This window comes from Glycine max, chromosome 12, assembly GCF_000004515.6.
Source record: "Glycine max cultivar Williams 82 chromosome 12, Glycine_max_v4.0, whole genome shotgun sequence".
In the NCBI taxonomy this organism is placed as follows: Eukaryota; Viridiplantae; Streptophyta; class Magnoliopsida; order Fabales; family Fabaceae; genus Glycine; species Glycine max.
In genome coordinates this window covers 40,396,498-40,409,204 of record NC_038248.2, presented here as the reverse complement: position 1 = coordinate 40,409,204, position 12,707 = coordinate 40,396,498, and the positions used below count along the sequence as shown (strand labels likewise).

General features: G+C 27.3%; 1 protein-coding gene across 2 annotated transcripts; it reads left to right on the top strand.

The window, feature by feature from the left end:
- Window positions 1-4,998: 4,998 nt before the first annotated feature.
- On the top strand, window positions 4,999-7,368 carry LOC100806493 (protein LIGHT-DEPENDENT SHORT HYPOCOTYLS 10). Of its 2 annotated transcripts, none has more exons than XM_006592870.3 (2): window positions 4,999-5,665; window positions 7,156-7,368. In XM_006592870.3, exon 1 carries the CDS (start codon window positions 5,093-5,095, stop codon window positions 5,645-5,647), a length of 555 nt encoding a protein of 184 aa, XP_006592933.1. In that variant the 5' UTR covers window positions 4,999-5,092; the 3' UTR covers window positions 5,648-5,665; window positions 7,156-7,368. The 2 variants fall into 2 exon arrangements, with proteins under 2 accessions (XP_006592933.1, XP_006592934.1); XM_006592871.3 differs by lacking the exon at window positions 7,156-7,368 and adding an exon at window positions 6,129-6,640.
- The last annotated feature ends 5,339 nt before the right edge of the window (window positions 7,369-12,707 follow it).

Genomic DNA, 12,707 nt, shown 5'->3' with positions numbered 1-12,707 from the left:
GTTTGGTTTTTATTAACTGTGATCCAAATTCATAGTTCTCATTTTGAGTTTTTTTTTTTTTATTCATTTGAAACATCCCTTTTATTTTATATATTTTGGTTAGTTGATAAAAAAAAAGGAATAGTTCCTTGGTAATGAAGATTTTTTTGAAAAAAAAAATAGTATCTGAAAGTCAATTTAGGATTTGACTAATGTGAAATGAATCAACTCGAATAGATCAAGCTAAGAAAGTAAATTAAGGTTTTTTTAATGTATATCTTTCCATATACAAAAGTCAAATCTGAAAATTTTTAGCTAATTAATTTTCTTATATCACTTAAATCAACATTGTTAATTAGCACAATTTATATTGTAGTTGCTTTTTTTTAATTATGAAAATAAAGAATATTGTCATGTTTTATTATGGTTAAAATATATTTCTAATCTTTAGATATAGTTAAATCTAGGTTTAGCATTTCAATTTTTTTTAGTTAAATTTAGTTTTTGTAAAATTTAAAACTTTTGAAAACAATCTCTTTTTTATCATTTATTGTTACGTGACATATATTTAAATGTATCACCCCAACATAGTTGCAGACATAATATTTATCTAAGTGCATGCCTCTTCACCACAAAATTTAATTATATTTACAAAACGACTACATAAAAAAATGTTTAATCTAGCCTTTTTTTTCCATAATGTTTAAGCCTTTTATTACTAAGGAATATATATTACAATTCTCTGTAAAGGATAATAATTAATAATATTTATAAATGATTAATTACTGAAGAATAACTAGCAAAAATTGAATGTTATATTATTTCTTGGGCTAAATTCTGTCAAAATTAAATATCAATAATAAAAAAGACCATCAAATAGTTAATATTTTTATATAATTTATATTAATTTTATATTAATACAAAATTTTGTAAACGAGGAATTAAATAATTTTATATTAATATAACATTTTGTAAACATGTATAATTTATATGAAAGGAAACTTTTTTAATCTAATAGTGAGTTTTATATGAAATTATTAAATAAACTAGCTATTAGATTAAACTCTCCCCATATGTGTGTATATCATTGGACCTAATTACTAACTAGCTAGTTCCTTAAAAAAAAAAAAAACTAGCTTGTCAGGTGAACTTGTTTAGCACTTCATCACATTACACCATATAAATACGTTTTATCCTCTTTCTTAACAACCTTATTAAATAGATATGGCTACACACTAATTAACCAAACATTTTTCTCCTATTGATATTTTCTCCCGTCCTAATGAAAGGGAATTTTATCTAATTACTAAGTTCATATATATATATATAAAGGAAATTATAAAAAGGAAAGGAATAAATATTTATAAACTTGAAGGTTCCTGATGGTCACAGGCAAGCTGGACTTGTATGTACCATATATACTAGACTCTGGACAATTTGACTTGTTGCTAGAATTATGGAAACAAGTTGCAAAAGTGTATTTCCAAAACGCTATGGTTGGTTTACACGTTTCCATGTAAAGTCCAAGTATAGGAAAGATGCTGGAAACTTGAGGGAAACAACAAAAGCACCATCCAATCTTATAGATATTATTTAGTATTGGGGAGATTTATTAGAGAGGTGAATTAGCTATGTTGGATCGTAGTGCTAGTGAAGTGCGACAAATCATATAGCAATAAAATTCCTCAGTAGAGGAGCTATCGTTAAGACACAAAACGGACAATTTGGTGATGCTGGTGGAAACAGATATAATTTATATTAGGATATTAGATTAATCTCTAGCAGTTGTTAGTGGGCATTAGAATTCTTAACTTCCACCAACTTTTTAATTAATTATTGTTGGCTAGCTTATTCTTGTGAAAAATGCTTTTGGGTCAGCTGAGTAATTTAAAAATATTATATGTCGACATCCTCTCTCCTATAAGAGTCAAAATTAAATAATTTTGTGGTAATGAAGTTGAAGCCCAAGTAATTACTCAATAATATTAGTTGCTTGCATTGGTTGATAATTTGAAACCTTGCATTTCGAAAATATTTCGCTCATGGTAGATAAAATCTTACAATTATTTACAAAATAAATTATCTAATATAAATCATTACTAGCATGCTAAATTCAAGTTAATTTTTTTAAAAACTATTTTTTTTTCAAAAATTCTTTCAAGAAGCTGAAAGAAATAAGTGATTATTTCTCTAAAAATAAACTGAACCAAACATATATATAAGCTTAAATAAATTATAATAAATTATATTCAAAAGAAAATATAAATATATAATTTGTTTAAAAGGATTTTAACTTAATTAAATTGACAATTAACTAAAGGTTAACAATAATATTATCGTTTTTAAAGGATAATAAAGGGGTTATATGTTAATTTCAAAATAATAACTTCTGATTTAACATATGAAGATTAATTAGTAAATAAATGCCGTAACACACCAAACTTAGTAAAGGAAAAAATAAATCCTTAACTGCATTGTCTGAAACCATTATTTGGCAAACTGCAAGGATTATTTTTGTAAATATTTTAATCCCAACATCAATGACTTGCCTTTTATTTTTTGTTACAAATGACTTACCATTAATCAAACTAAAAAGTGAATTAATTATTAAAAACTTAAAACAAGACATGCAATTAAAATAAATATGAAATGTATAGGTATGGGGAGTTGCTAATTACTCTTTTTTTTTACCCCTCCGGTCATAAGGAAAAATAAACTTTGAATAATCTAAAATTCGTCAGAAAGGTAAATAAAATCTTATCAACAATTATTTTTGTCAAAGATCAAACTCAAATATTATTCAAATTATTTAACCTTAACTTCAACATATTAATTATTTATGTTATGTTGAAAGTAGAAAGGTAAATGAAGTCTTACAAGTGTTGTTAAATTCATTTTACTTTAATGAATTTTATAAAAAAATAAATGAAAGTATAAATATGAATTTGAGTATTGAATTATATAATAGTATCTTAATAATTATATGAATATTAAATTTTAGATAAATAAAACATTTATAAGATTGTAATCCTACAACAAATATTTAATTATATTATAACAAATAAATATACATTAATTTTTTATCCATAAAAATAAAAAAAAATATTAAAGAGTTTACAATAACTCATACACCTAGCTTAATTAATTGAGTTAAATTACTTTTGATATAATGAAAAACACATTAAATAAAGTTAATTGACAAAATAGCAACAATTTTTTTATGATATAAAGTTTTGTAAACTTAATATAGGAAAACTAATTTTAACAATTGATATTTTAGGAGGCACTTCAAAAAGAAAAAATATATAATTATAACTGTTGGTTAAAAAAATCCAGGATTAATATTTTATTTTTAACAACTTAATTTGTATCTTGTTATACATGTGTATAAACTTTGTTACAATCTTGACCATTAATTTTTTTAATCAACAATATTATAGTTTCATTTTAAGAAAATTAATCTCCGGACTTAAGAGTATATCATGCATTAATTGTTGAAATACAACAATATGGCTCTTTTTTTTACAAAACAACAAGATGGCTCTTAAGTGCATTTAACATTGACTTTTGAGTTCATTATATATAAGAAGTATTTTTAAAAAAATATTTTTATTTTCTTAAACAAGATATATATGTGGTACTTTGGATAAACCAATTATAAATTAAAATATAACATACTAAAATAATCTTAAATATCAAAGTACTCTCATTTGCTTTTAAGAGTAATTTTTACGTCATTTTTAAAAGTATTTTAGTAACATACATTTTTTAAAAATATTTTTATAATTCCAAAATTAGCCTCTTTCTAATTAAAAAAGTGAAAAATAGTATACAAATTCTTCTTACTACGCGTGCACGTAATTAAGTGCCAGCGCGTGGTTGGGGATTAGTGGATTACTATGAACAATTGTGCAAGTTACTCCCATTCTTCCACTTAAAACGATTGTTTACTCCCCCCCAAGCTATCAGTTGGAGAAACATGCAAGTTTTATTCTTATAAAGAAAGCCATATATAAAAATAGAATGAAAAAGTTTTAAATTTTCTCTTTAATTTTTCTGATTCTAATTTCTGCTCTTTTTTAATATAGAAAAAGCTATTAGATTATTATTGTAGGGGGGAAATGATAGGATAAAGTACACCCCTATACACAGTCTAACAAAAATTCGATTCTGTAAATTATATCCTAATAAAATACTTAATATCCTTTAGTTTACTCTTGAATCAGCTCCATTAATTTCCTTATATTAGTAAAATGCACGAGGCAAATCTGATAAAAAAAAAAAAAATTGTACGCATTTCGTGACCGTGTGAATGTGAAAGAGATGTGATACCATACTGCTCCCTAGCATGTCAAAGTGTTATAGAATAGGTTACGGAAGCCATGTATCAAGTTTAACTTTTTATCTCCAAAAATTGCTAATGCGTGGCAAACAAGGCCCTAAGTGTAGACGACCTAGCGTGTTACTAAATGGTCACACCAAGTTATTAACCGTAATGCTGATTACGCTAAAATCACCCAATAATAATTACTTTGATGATGGAAGCACAAATAATAAAAAATATATATAAAATAAAGCATGATTAATACTAATAGTACACCATTAAAGCAAGAAATAATGTAGGCAACGAAGAAAAAGAAGGGCTAAAGCACTTTCATTGGTCCCATCCCATGTCCCCTCACTTCCCCTTTGATGTGATCTCCAAATTTTCTTTTATGTCTAATAATTTGTTTTTTTATTCTAGGTAAAAAATTAAGAATGTTTTTCAACCATTAAATCAAAGATTTTTACTAGTGATATGTAATAATCGTTTACATGAAATTTTTTTATATGAATTTTTTTTTATACATAATGAGAATAAAATACTATTTTTCTATTAAATAAATTGTTTTTTCATACAATACAATGTAATGAAATCTAAATTATTTTTTCATACACATAAGAAGAATCTTATAACACCGGACAAATCCATCGGTTATTATATATATATATAACTTCTTCCACTGCTATTGTATATTTTGTCTATTTGTCTATCTCTTCCTTCCACCACCAAAATTTCCCTTTCACACTTCACAAAAAAGAAATACTAAATGATTTGTCAGTAGTAGCAAACATGTCCAGCAAGGGAAAGGAGGTAGCAGAAGGATCATCAACAACAAGACCCTCTCATGGTGGTGATGATGATCATCATCACAATCAACAACAACAGTTACCACTGAGTCGATATGAGTCTCAGAAGAGAAGGGATTGGAACACTTTTGGACAGTACCTGAGGAACCAAAGGCCTCCAGTGGCACTCTCACAGTGCAGCTCCAACCATGTTCTTGAGTTCCTTCGCTACTTGGACCAGTTTGGGAAGACCAAAGTGCACTCACAAGGGTGTTTGTTCTTTGGGCAAACTGAGCCACCAGGACCCTGCACTTGCCCTCTCAGACAAGCTTGGGGGAGCCTTGATGCTCTCATTGGAAGGTTGAGAGCTGCATATGAAGAAAATGGAGGCCTTCCTGAGACCAATCCCTTTGCAAGTGGCGCCATAAGAGTCTATCTTAGAGAGGTGAGAGATTCTCAATCTAAGGCTAGAGGAATCCCTTATAAGAAGAAAAAGAAGAAGAGGAATGTTATCAAGCCCAACGGAGACACCTCCTCCTCAAACTTGCCTATGCAGTAATAATGAAGTATTCATGTGGTAAATTTTTCTTTCATAATTAGTACTACTGTTTAATTTGTGGATTTTGCTTGCTGCTGTTTAATTTTGACATGGGAAATTAAGGATGATTATTCTATTTGAAGCTTTGACAGTGTTTTATAAATAATGACATATTGAACAAGTAATTGGTTGCTATAGTTTTTGGACAATTATATACTCTGTAGTTGAATGTTTGCTGGTTGAATTTTCAGCACTGAGAAATGAAAATTCATCATCAGTCATATATATCCCATCAGCAGACAGTACTATTTCAAGCATATATAATAAGTTCTTTTGCATTTCATTCTATAATAAAACCCTAATTCATGGACTTCAAAACCCTAAATTATATGTATTTTACATGTAGTTATACATGATACAAATAGTGTACTAATAGTAAATACGTACTTTACTGATCAGTTTCTTGTTTCTTTTTAACATTGCACTGAATGAGGATATACAGTAGAGGGATATTGGGTAAATGCACTCTCATCCATTGTCTACCTGTCATTCTCACAAGTCGCATGCAAGAAGACAATGTTATCATGGTTTCTACATTTCGTATTTATGTCTTTTGTGCCTATATAATATAATATAATATATATTTTGCCTATATATAGTTTGCTTTTCCGCACAATATCTTGCTTCTTATTTAGTGTTATTGGTACTCCCTTGCTGTGGCTTCCACAAACGATGTAACCACTGCAATGATATAAAATTTGAGAATTTAAAATTAGAGTTATGAATAGATTATGTTGTTAACTATATTATAAAAAATATCGGGGGGAAAAAGGTTCAAGATCCATGGTTGTGGGAAAATTAGATGCTGTTTCTAGAGTCTTGTCTGCTCATGGTTTCTTGGGGTTTATAAATTTCATTGGTGTACAATAGCTTGCTAGAACCAAAAATGATCTCTTGCTTTCATAAAGTTTTGTCTTATTCTAACGAATTATGTTTCTTTTTTTTCACATTTCCCATCATATGAATGTCCTTTTCTTTCGTGCTGTTATTATATAAGTATATCTGACATTCGGACATAACTTACATATATTTTCTTGAAAAATATTTGATAAATACTTGATATGTTATCATATACTTAAAGAGGAAATATAAAAATATATATAATAAGATTTATGATATGATAAGAAAAAAAATAAAAAATAAAAATATTAATAGAATATTTAAAATAAATAATAATTTGTATACACTATTATTCTATTATCTTTCCACACTACAAACTCATTTGACAATATAATCAGCATGACCGTACTATATGATCTTCTAGCATTTCTACATTTTTCTTTTTTATCTTCGGTAATGATAATTAAGGGAAATATATTGTGTCTTGGATATATATACATTGTATCCCAACAACGGGTTGGCACCACAATCACAATGTGTAATTGATCTATACATATTTGGCATTATAGTACATAATATATCTCCTTTGCATTAATTTAATTTTGGGTTTACTATTTAATTGATTTCAGATATCCCTAAATTGTTTCAAAGTCATGAATCTGTTGCTAGGCCTTGGATATTATAACTTCAGCTGGAGTCTTGGAATTCTAGTTACAATCGACTATGCTAGACATATCCCTGGGTCAACTTTAACCCTTTCCGCGTGGTCTTTATGTGTCAAGGAGTGTATTAATTTTGTTATTTTGAATGAGAGTTTAGAATGAAGTTGACGAAGAGTTTAATTAACATTGGGGTTAAGTCCCTGTATGATATTTACTTATATATATATATATATATATATATATATATATATATATATATATATATATATATATATATATATATATATATATATATATATATATATATATATATATATATATATATATATATATATATATATATATATATATATATATATATATATATATATATATATATATATGCAACTACAAGAAAGACTGATTAAAATGTGAAGGATTAGTTATCCTTTTTTAATTTCTAACAATTTTTTTGTTTTTACTTTTCATACATATACATGACCACATGCATACATTATTCTTATATATATATACAACTGACATGTACGCATAGAAGATATATATTTGAATAATGAGATAGACCTCCAATAAGTTAGTTAGAAGTGACACAAACATTGATAGTAAAAGGAAATCGAGAAGATAGAGACTAATCTTTTTCGCACAATCCATGATGCTATCCCCACAAATATGTAAGATGATGTCCCACATATACATAGATATAATGAAAGTCAATTAACCCTTGAAAAACATCGGATACCTCTGCAGTCCTCAGTTTAATCGATATCTTTGACTTGATATCCCTCACCTTTTTTTTTTCCCTTTCATTTTCAGTGAATGATTAATCATGTAGATCTATTTGATACTAAATATTGTTATGCTCCTAATATCTATATTAGGCATATCTCTTGGTATTCCATCCGATGGAAATCACCAATTAATTATACTTTAAAATGACTATTACCATCCCTTGAATGTTATGAGGAAATATGTCCAATTAATAAGGATCCTATCTATAGGTCTCAACTCTCATTAGAACTAGCTAGATTGGAACTAAACTAAATACTCCCTAGAAAACTATACATCAATATGCTATATAAATGGGATCTAGTCATGAAGAATTAAATATATACATCCTAAATATGCTTGATTATTTATCTTACCATTATATTTTCGATATTGAAATATTGCTATATGACATGTAGCTTTAATGGTGGGGATATGAGGCATTAGGCTAGCTCAATCCTTACGCACATTATATCTAGATTTAGTATGTATGACATATTATGCATTGTGTTGCAATGATAGGAGAGCTAGAATTGTGATATGACTGTAATTAGTTGTTTCGCTTTGCCATTTCTATGGTTTCTACTCAGAAACGAATCTAGCTTATGAGTTTTTGGAGTAATTTTGTTTCTTCTTAGTATAAAATATATGCATAGTTATAAATTGTTCTTATAATTTGAAATATAATTGGAAAAACAATGTACAATATAAATATTATCCTCACTAATTTATACCAAGAAATATTACTCTCATAATTTAAAATTTCTAAATGCGTCACGATTTCTAATCTCTTGCTATTTATTTGTAATCTTTGAGTGAGGGTTCTATATATAGTTGACATTTTAGTGTTACACTTAAATACACATCAGCTTATTGATGGTTATGTATTTCAAAAGTTTAAGCTATTAAACGAAGATGCATATTGTTTACATATTATATTTTTAAAACTTAAAAGAGTTTTTGGACTTAAATTAAATATTTAAGTATGAATAATGGACTCACTTACCTTATGGTGAAATTAAAAAAATTTTATTAGAAAAATAGAGATAGTAAAAAATAAACTCTAGATCATTTGGTTATAAAGACTTTGATATTATCCTAAAAACTTAAACCTTTACTTAAAGGTACGTGAATGATATTTATATTATATTGGGAATTTGGAAGATATTAAATATCGAGAATCTAAAATTTTAGAAAAAGTTTAATTTCCAATAACCTTTATTTCTGTGGTTGAGTTAATTAATTAGGATTTTCTATATGTTGGATGAACAGAAGGCTACTGAAGAGCAATTTATTCATATAATAATAGAAAGCTAATTTATGAGGATAAGAATTTTACAATTGGCACCAGCGAATTAGTTGTTGATGGGACCTTAAGCTTGAGTTTCTGTTGGAAGATTTGATCCATGATTTACTGCATTATTTGGAATTCTAATAATATTAAAGTAGGTCCATTAGGTGTTGTGCCGTTGTGGTTCGGCAATTTCGAAAAATGCAGTTAGAGTGGGTCCTAAAACCACAATATTTACTTAATTAAAAACCTTGGCCGATAGAACCACAAAAGAAATAAAAAAAGAATTATAGAAAAAAAACGCCCCTTGGTTTATTGAGATGTTTTACTTTTAATATATAGTTCTTTTATAGCAAATGCAAGACAATGTTGTATGTTTATATTAAAAATAGAAAGAAATGCTGGTCCTCATCACTAGGGGTTGATCAAAATGGTGATCTAGCTGTCTCCTTATGTAGTAATTGCTAAACAATTTGTCCTGATTGCAGCTTTTACAAATCTGTTTATAGAAGAGAAGAGTTTTAGAGAAATCAGCCTTCATCCTTAGAGAGCTTAATTTCAAATTATATTACATTCATATAGGTTAATGGGCCAATTAGCTAGGTTATATATGCATCGCGATTTATATATATATAAAAAAAAAACAACTGCAATATATGTAGTTGATGATCAAGATTTTAAATTAATAACAGTTGAAAAGATTTTTTAAAAGTTAAAAATTACAACAAAAAAAATGCAAGTAAATACGTCTACAATTAGAAGCTTACTGTATGAACCTCTATTAACCAAAGTAAGCTTAAAAAAAAGCCATGAGTTAGATTGCTCTTAAGATCGATGCAGCAAGAACTCAAGCTTTCTCTTCGTGATTTCAGATCAGTTGCTCTTAGGCACAAGTACTCTATAAGAATTTAATTTGATATTTGAAACAAAATATTTCTTTAGGAGAATGCCTCCATATTATACAAAACAAGGAGTTTAATTACTTATATCATGCATCCAATGCTCTTGTTTACGTGCAAAGCCCTCACACGTGTTCAGATTTTTCTACTTCTATATTACAATCGTGTCAGAAATTAGATTTTTGTTGTTTTTTTGGTTAATGAGATTTTTGTTGCTTTAGGATATGTTTGGCAGTAAGGATTTTGAGAAAAAGGGAAAAAGAAGACTTTAGTCTATGTAAAACTTTAATATGTTCTTTTTTTGTTCACTGCTACAAGACTTTCAAAATATTTTTCTATCTAGGGATGACTGGAGTGACTATAATTTAGATGACTTTTCTAATATACATTAGAGATCAACCAACTTGATTGCCCTAACTTATTAAGAAACAATCACATATGATACATAACAGTGATATAACTTTTTGTCAATGAATTATTAAGGATATTAATACTTGCTTATATATTATAAAGATTTTGTCAATTTGTGTTAGACTTAGATTATGTTTTATAAAATTAGTTGAAAAGTTAGTTAAAAGTTAATAAGTTAACTAGTAGCTAAAAGTTATCTTATTAGATCATGAGTATTTAATAAAATTATTTGTTGAAGTAACCAAAAAATATAAAATTACATAAATGGATATATTTATGTAATACTTTTATGCAAATTTTAATTTGACTTTCTTGATAACAATATATTTTGTAGTATTTATAATTTTAATATTAAATTAATTTCTAACTCTTGTAAAGTTTTATTTATAAAGTATCCAAAAAAATTACATAAACTTATTATATATCATTATCAATATCATATTTAATAAAAAAAAGTAAAATTGAGAAAACTATATCATATGTGTCAGCAACACTCCATCTAACTGGTTAAATGAAAAGCGAAATATACCAAATTTTATAATTTTAACAAATTTCAATGAATAAGAATGTTAGACAAATGATATTAAAAAAAAGTGTTGCTAACGATGCTTCAAATAGGTGGCAACATGTTGGGCCTAAAGGGTGCATGACCTATGTAGGATATGGATTAGTGATAACTACTAATTATGAGTATATTTGAGGTTAAATTATAGAGGAATGTGTAATTTTTCTATTTTAATTTTTCATTTTTGAGTAAATAATTATTAAATTAACATCATTTAAGTTTTTGTGTAAAAAATATTAAAAATGATGGATTTATGAAGTTTAGTGGGTAAAATAAAACCTAATACATTAATAATTAAGAAAAATAAGCTAATTGAGGAAAGAATGACTAATTAAGAAAAGCAAGGTAATTGAGAAAAGTAAGGCTAATTAAGAAAAGAAGACTAATTGAGGAAAGCAGAATAATTAAGAAAAAAAATGACTAATTAAGGACATCAAACTAATTCAAAAGCTCACTAATCTCCAGCTATAAAAGAAGAAAAGAGAAGAGTACTAATTCAGAAGCTCACTAATCTCCAGCTCAAACATGAATTAAACTTGACAACCAACTACTCTTGATATAATTTATCTTCCTATCTATTTATAAATATTACTTTTGCATTATCCTTTCTTGTGCTTAATATTATTGCTTGTGACTTGATCACCCATTTGCATGGTAAGTTTTAGAGGTAGCGTTGGGAAACATTATTTTCTAATAAAACTAGGAAATTGTATATAAATAAAGTCATCACTATGGATATGTTGATATTTGTTTAGCCTATTATACATTTCTATTCTTAATGCAATTTACTATTTTAGCTCTACAAAGGGATTTAGGAGAGAAAATAGATAAATTAGGTGCTTTCATGCGGGGGACTAAAGTTAGAGTATACTAGTAGATGCAGGTATAAATTAGAATAATTATAAATAGAGAAAAATCATTAACATTACATCAAGGAATAGCTTTGGTAGGCTAAGTTTCCAACATTCTTATCTTATGAATTTTCTTCTACAATACTATTGTATTTTCTCATCTTTTATGTCTTTAATTAATTATTTTAAATTCATGTTTAATTCTTTTTCTTGCTTGATTTAATTTTCTGTCAATTTAAATTAATGTTTTTCTACAACTTTTCAAATCTTTTTCTTAATCAAATATTCATCTATTTAAGTATAAATAAAATCCTTGTGGATAAGATACTCAAACTTTCCTTAACTTTACTACTTGGGACAAATTTGTACACTTGTCAATCCTTCAACAATCAACCAAAAAGGGCCATTGCTTCCTGGATCCCACGAATTGCCTCCTGTAACCCATATCATTTTAAAACAAAATTGAATTCCCAAAAATACCCCATTGTGCCCTTTTTCCTCTCTTCCACCTCATTGGTTACCCTAAATTTGTTTGGTCTTCTTGTGCGCCTCCTCCCATTCAACGATTACTGCTATAACAGAGAAGAGCTCTTCGACGACAACCACTAGGACGCACGTACGATGACATTTGTGATACCACACACGTCGACGACCAACAACAAACATTAACATTTGAAGCACAAGTTTGCTTTGCATTTTCTTTTTCTGTTGAATATTTGTTTTTGAATTTGGTTATTCTA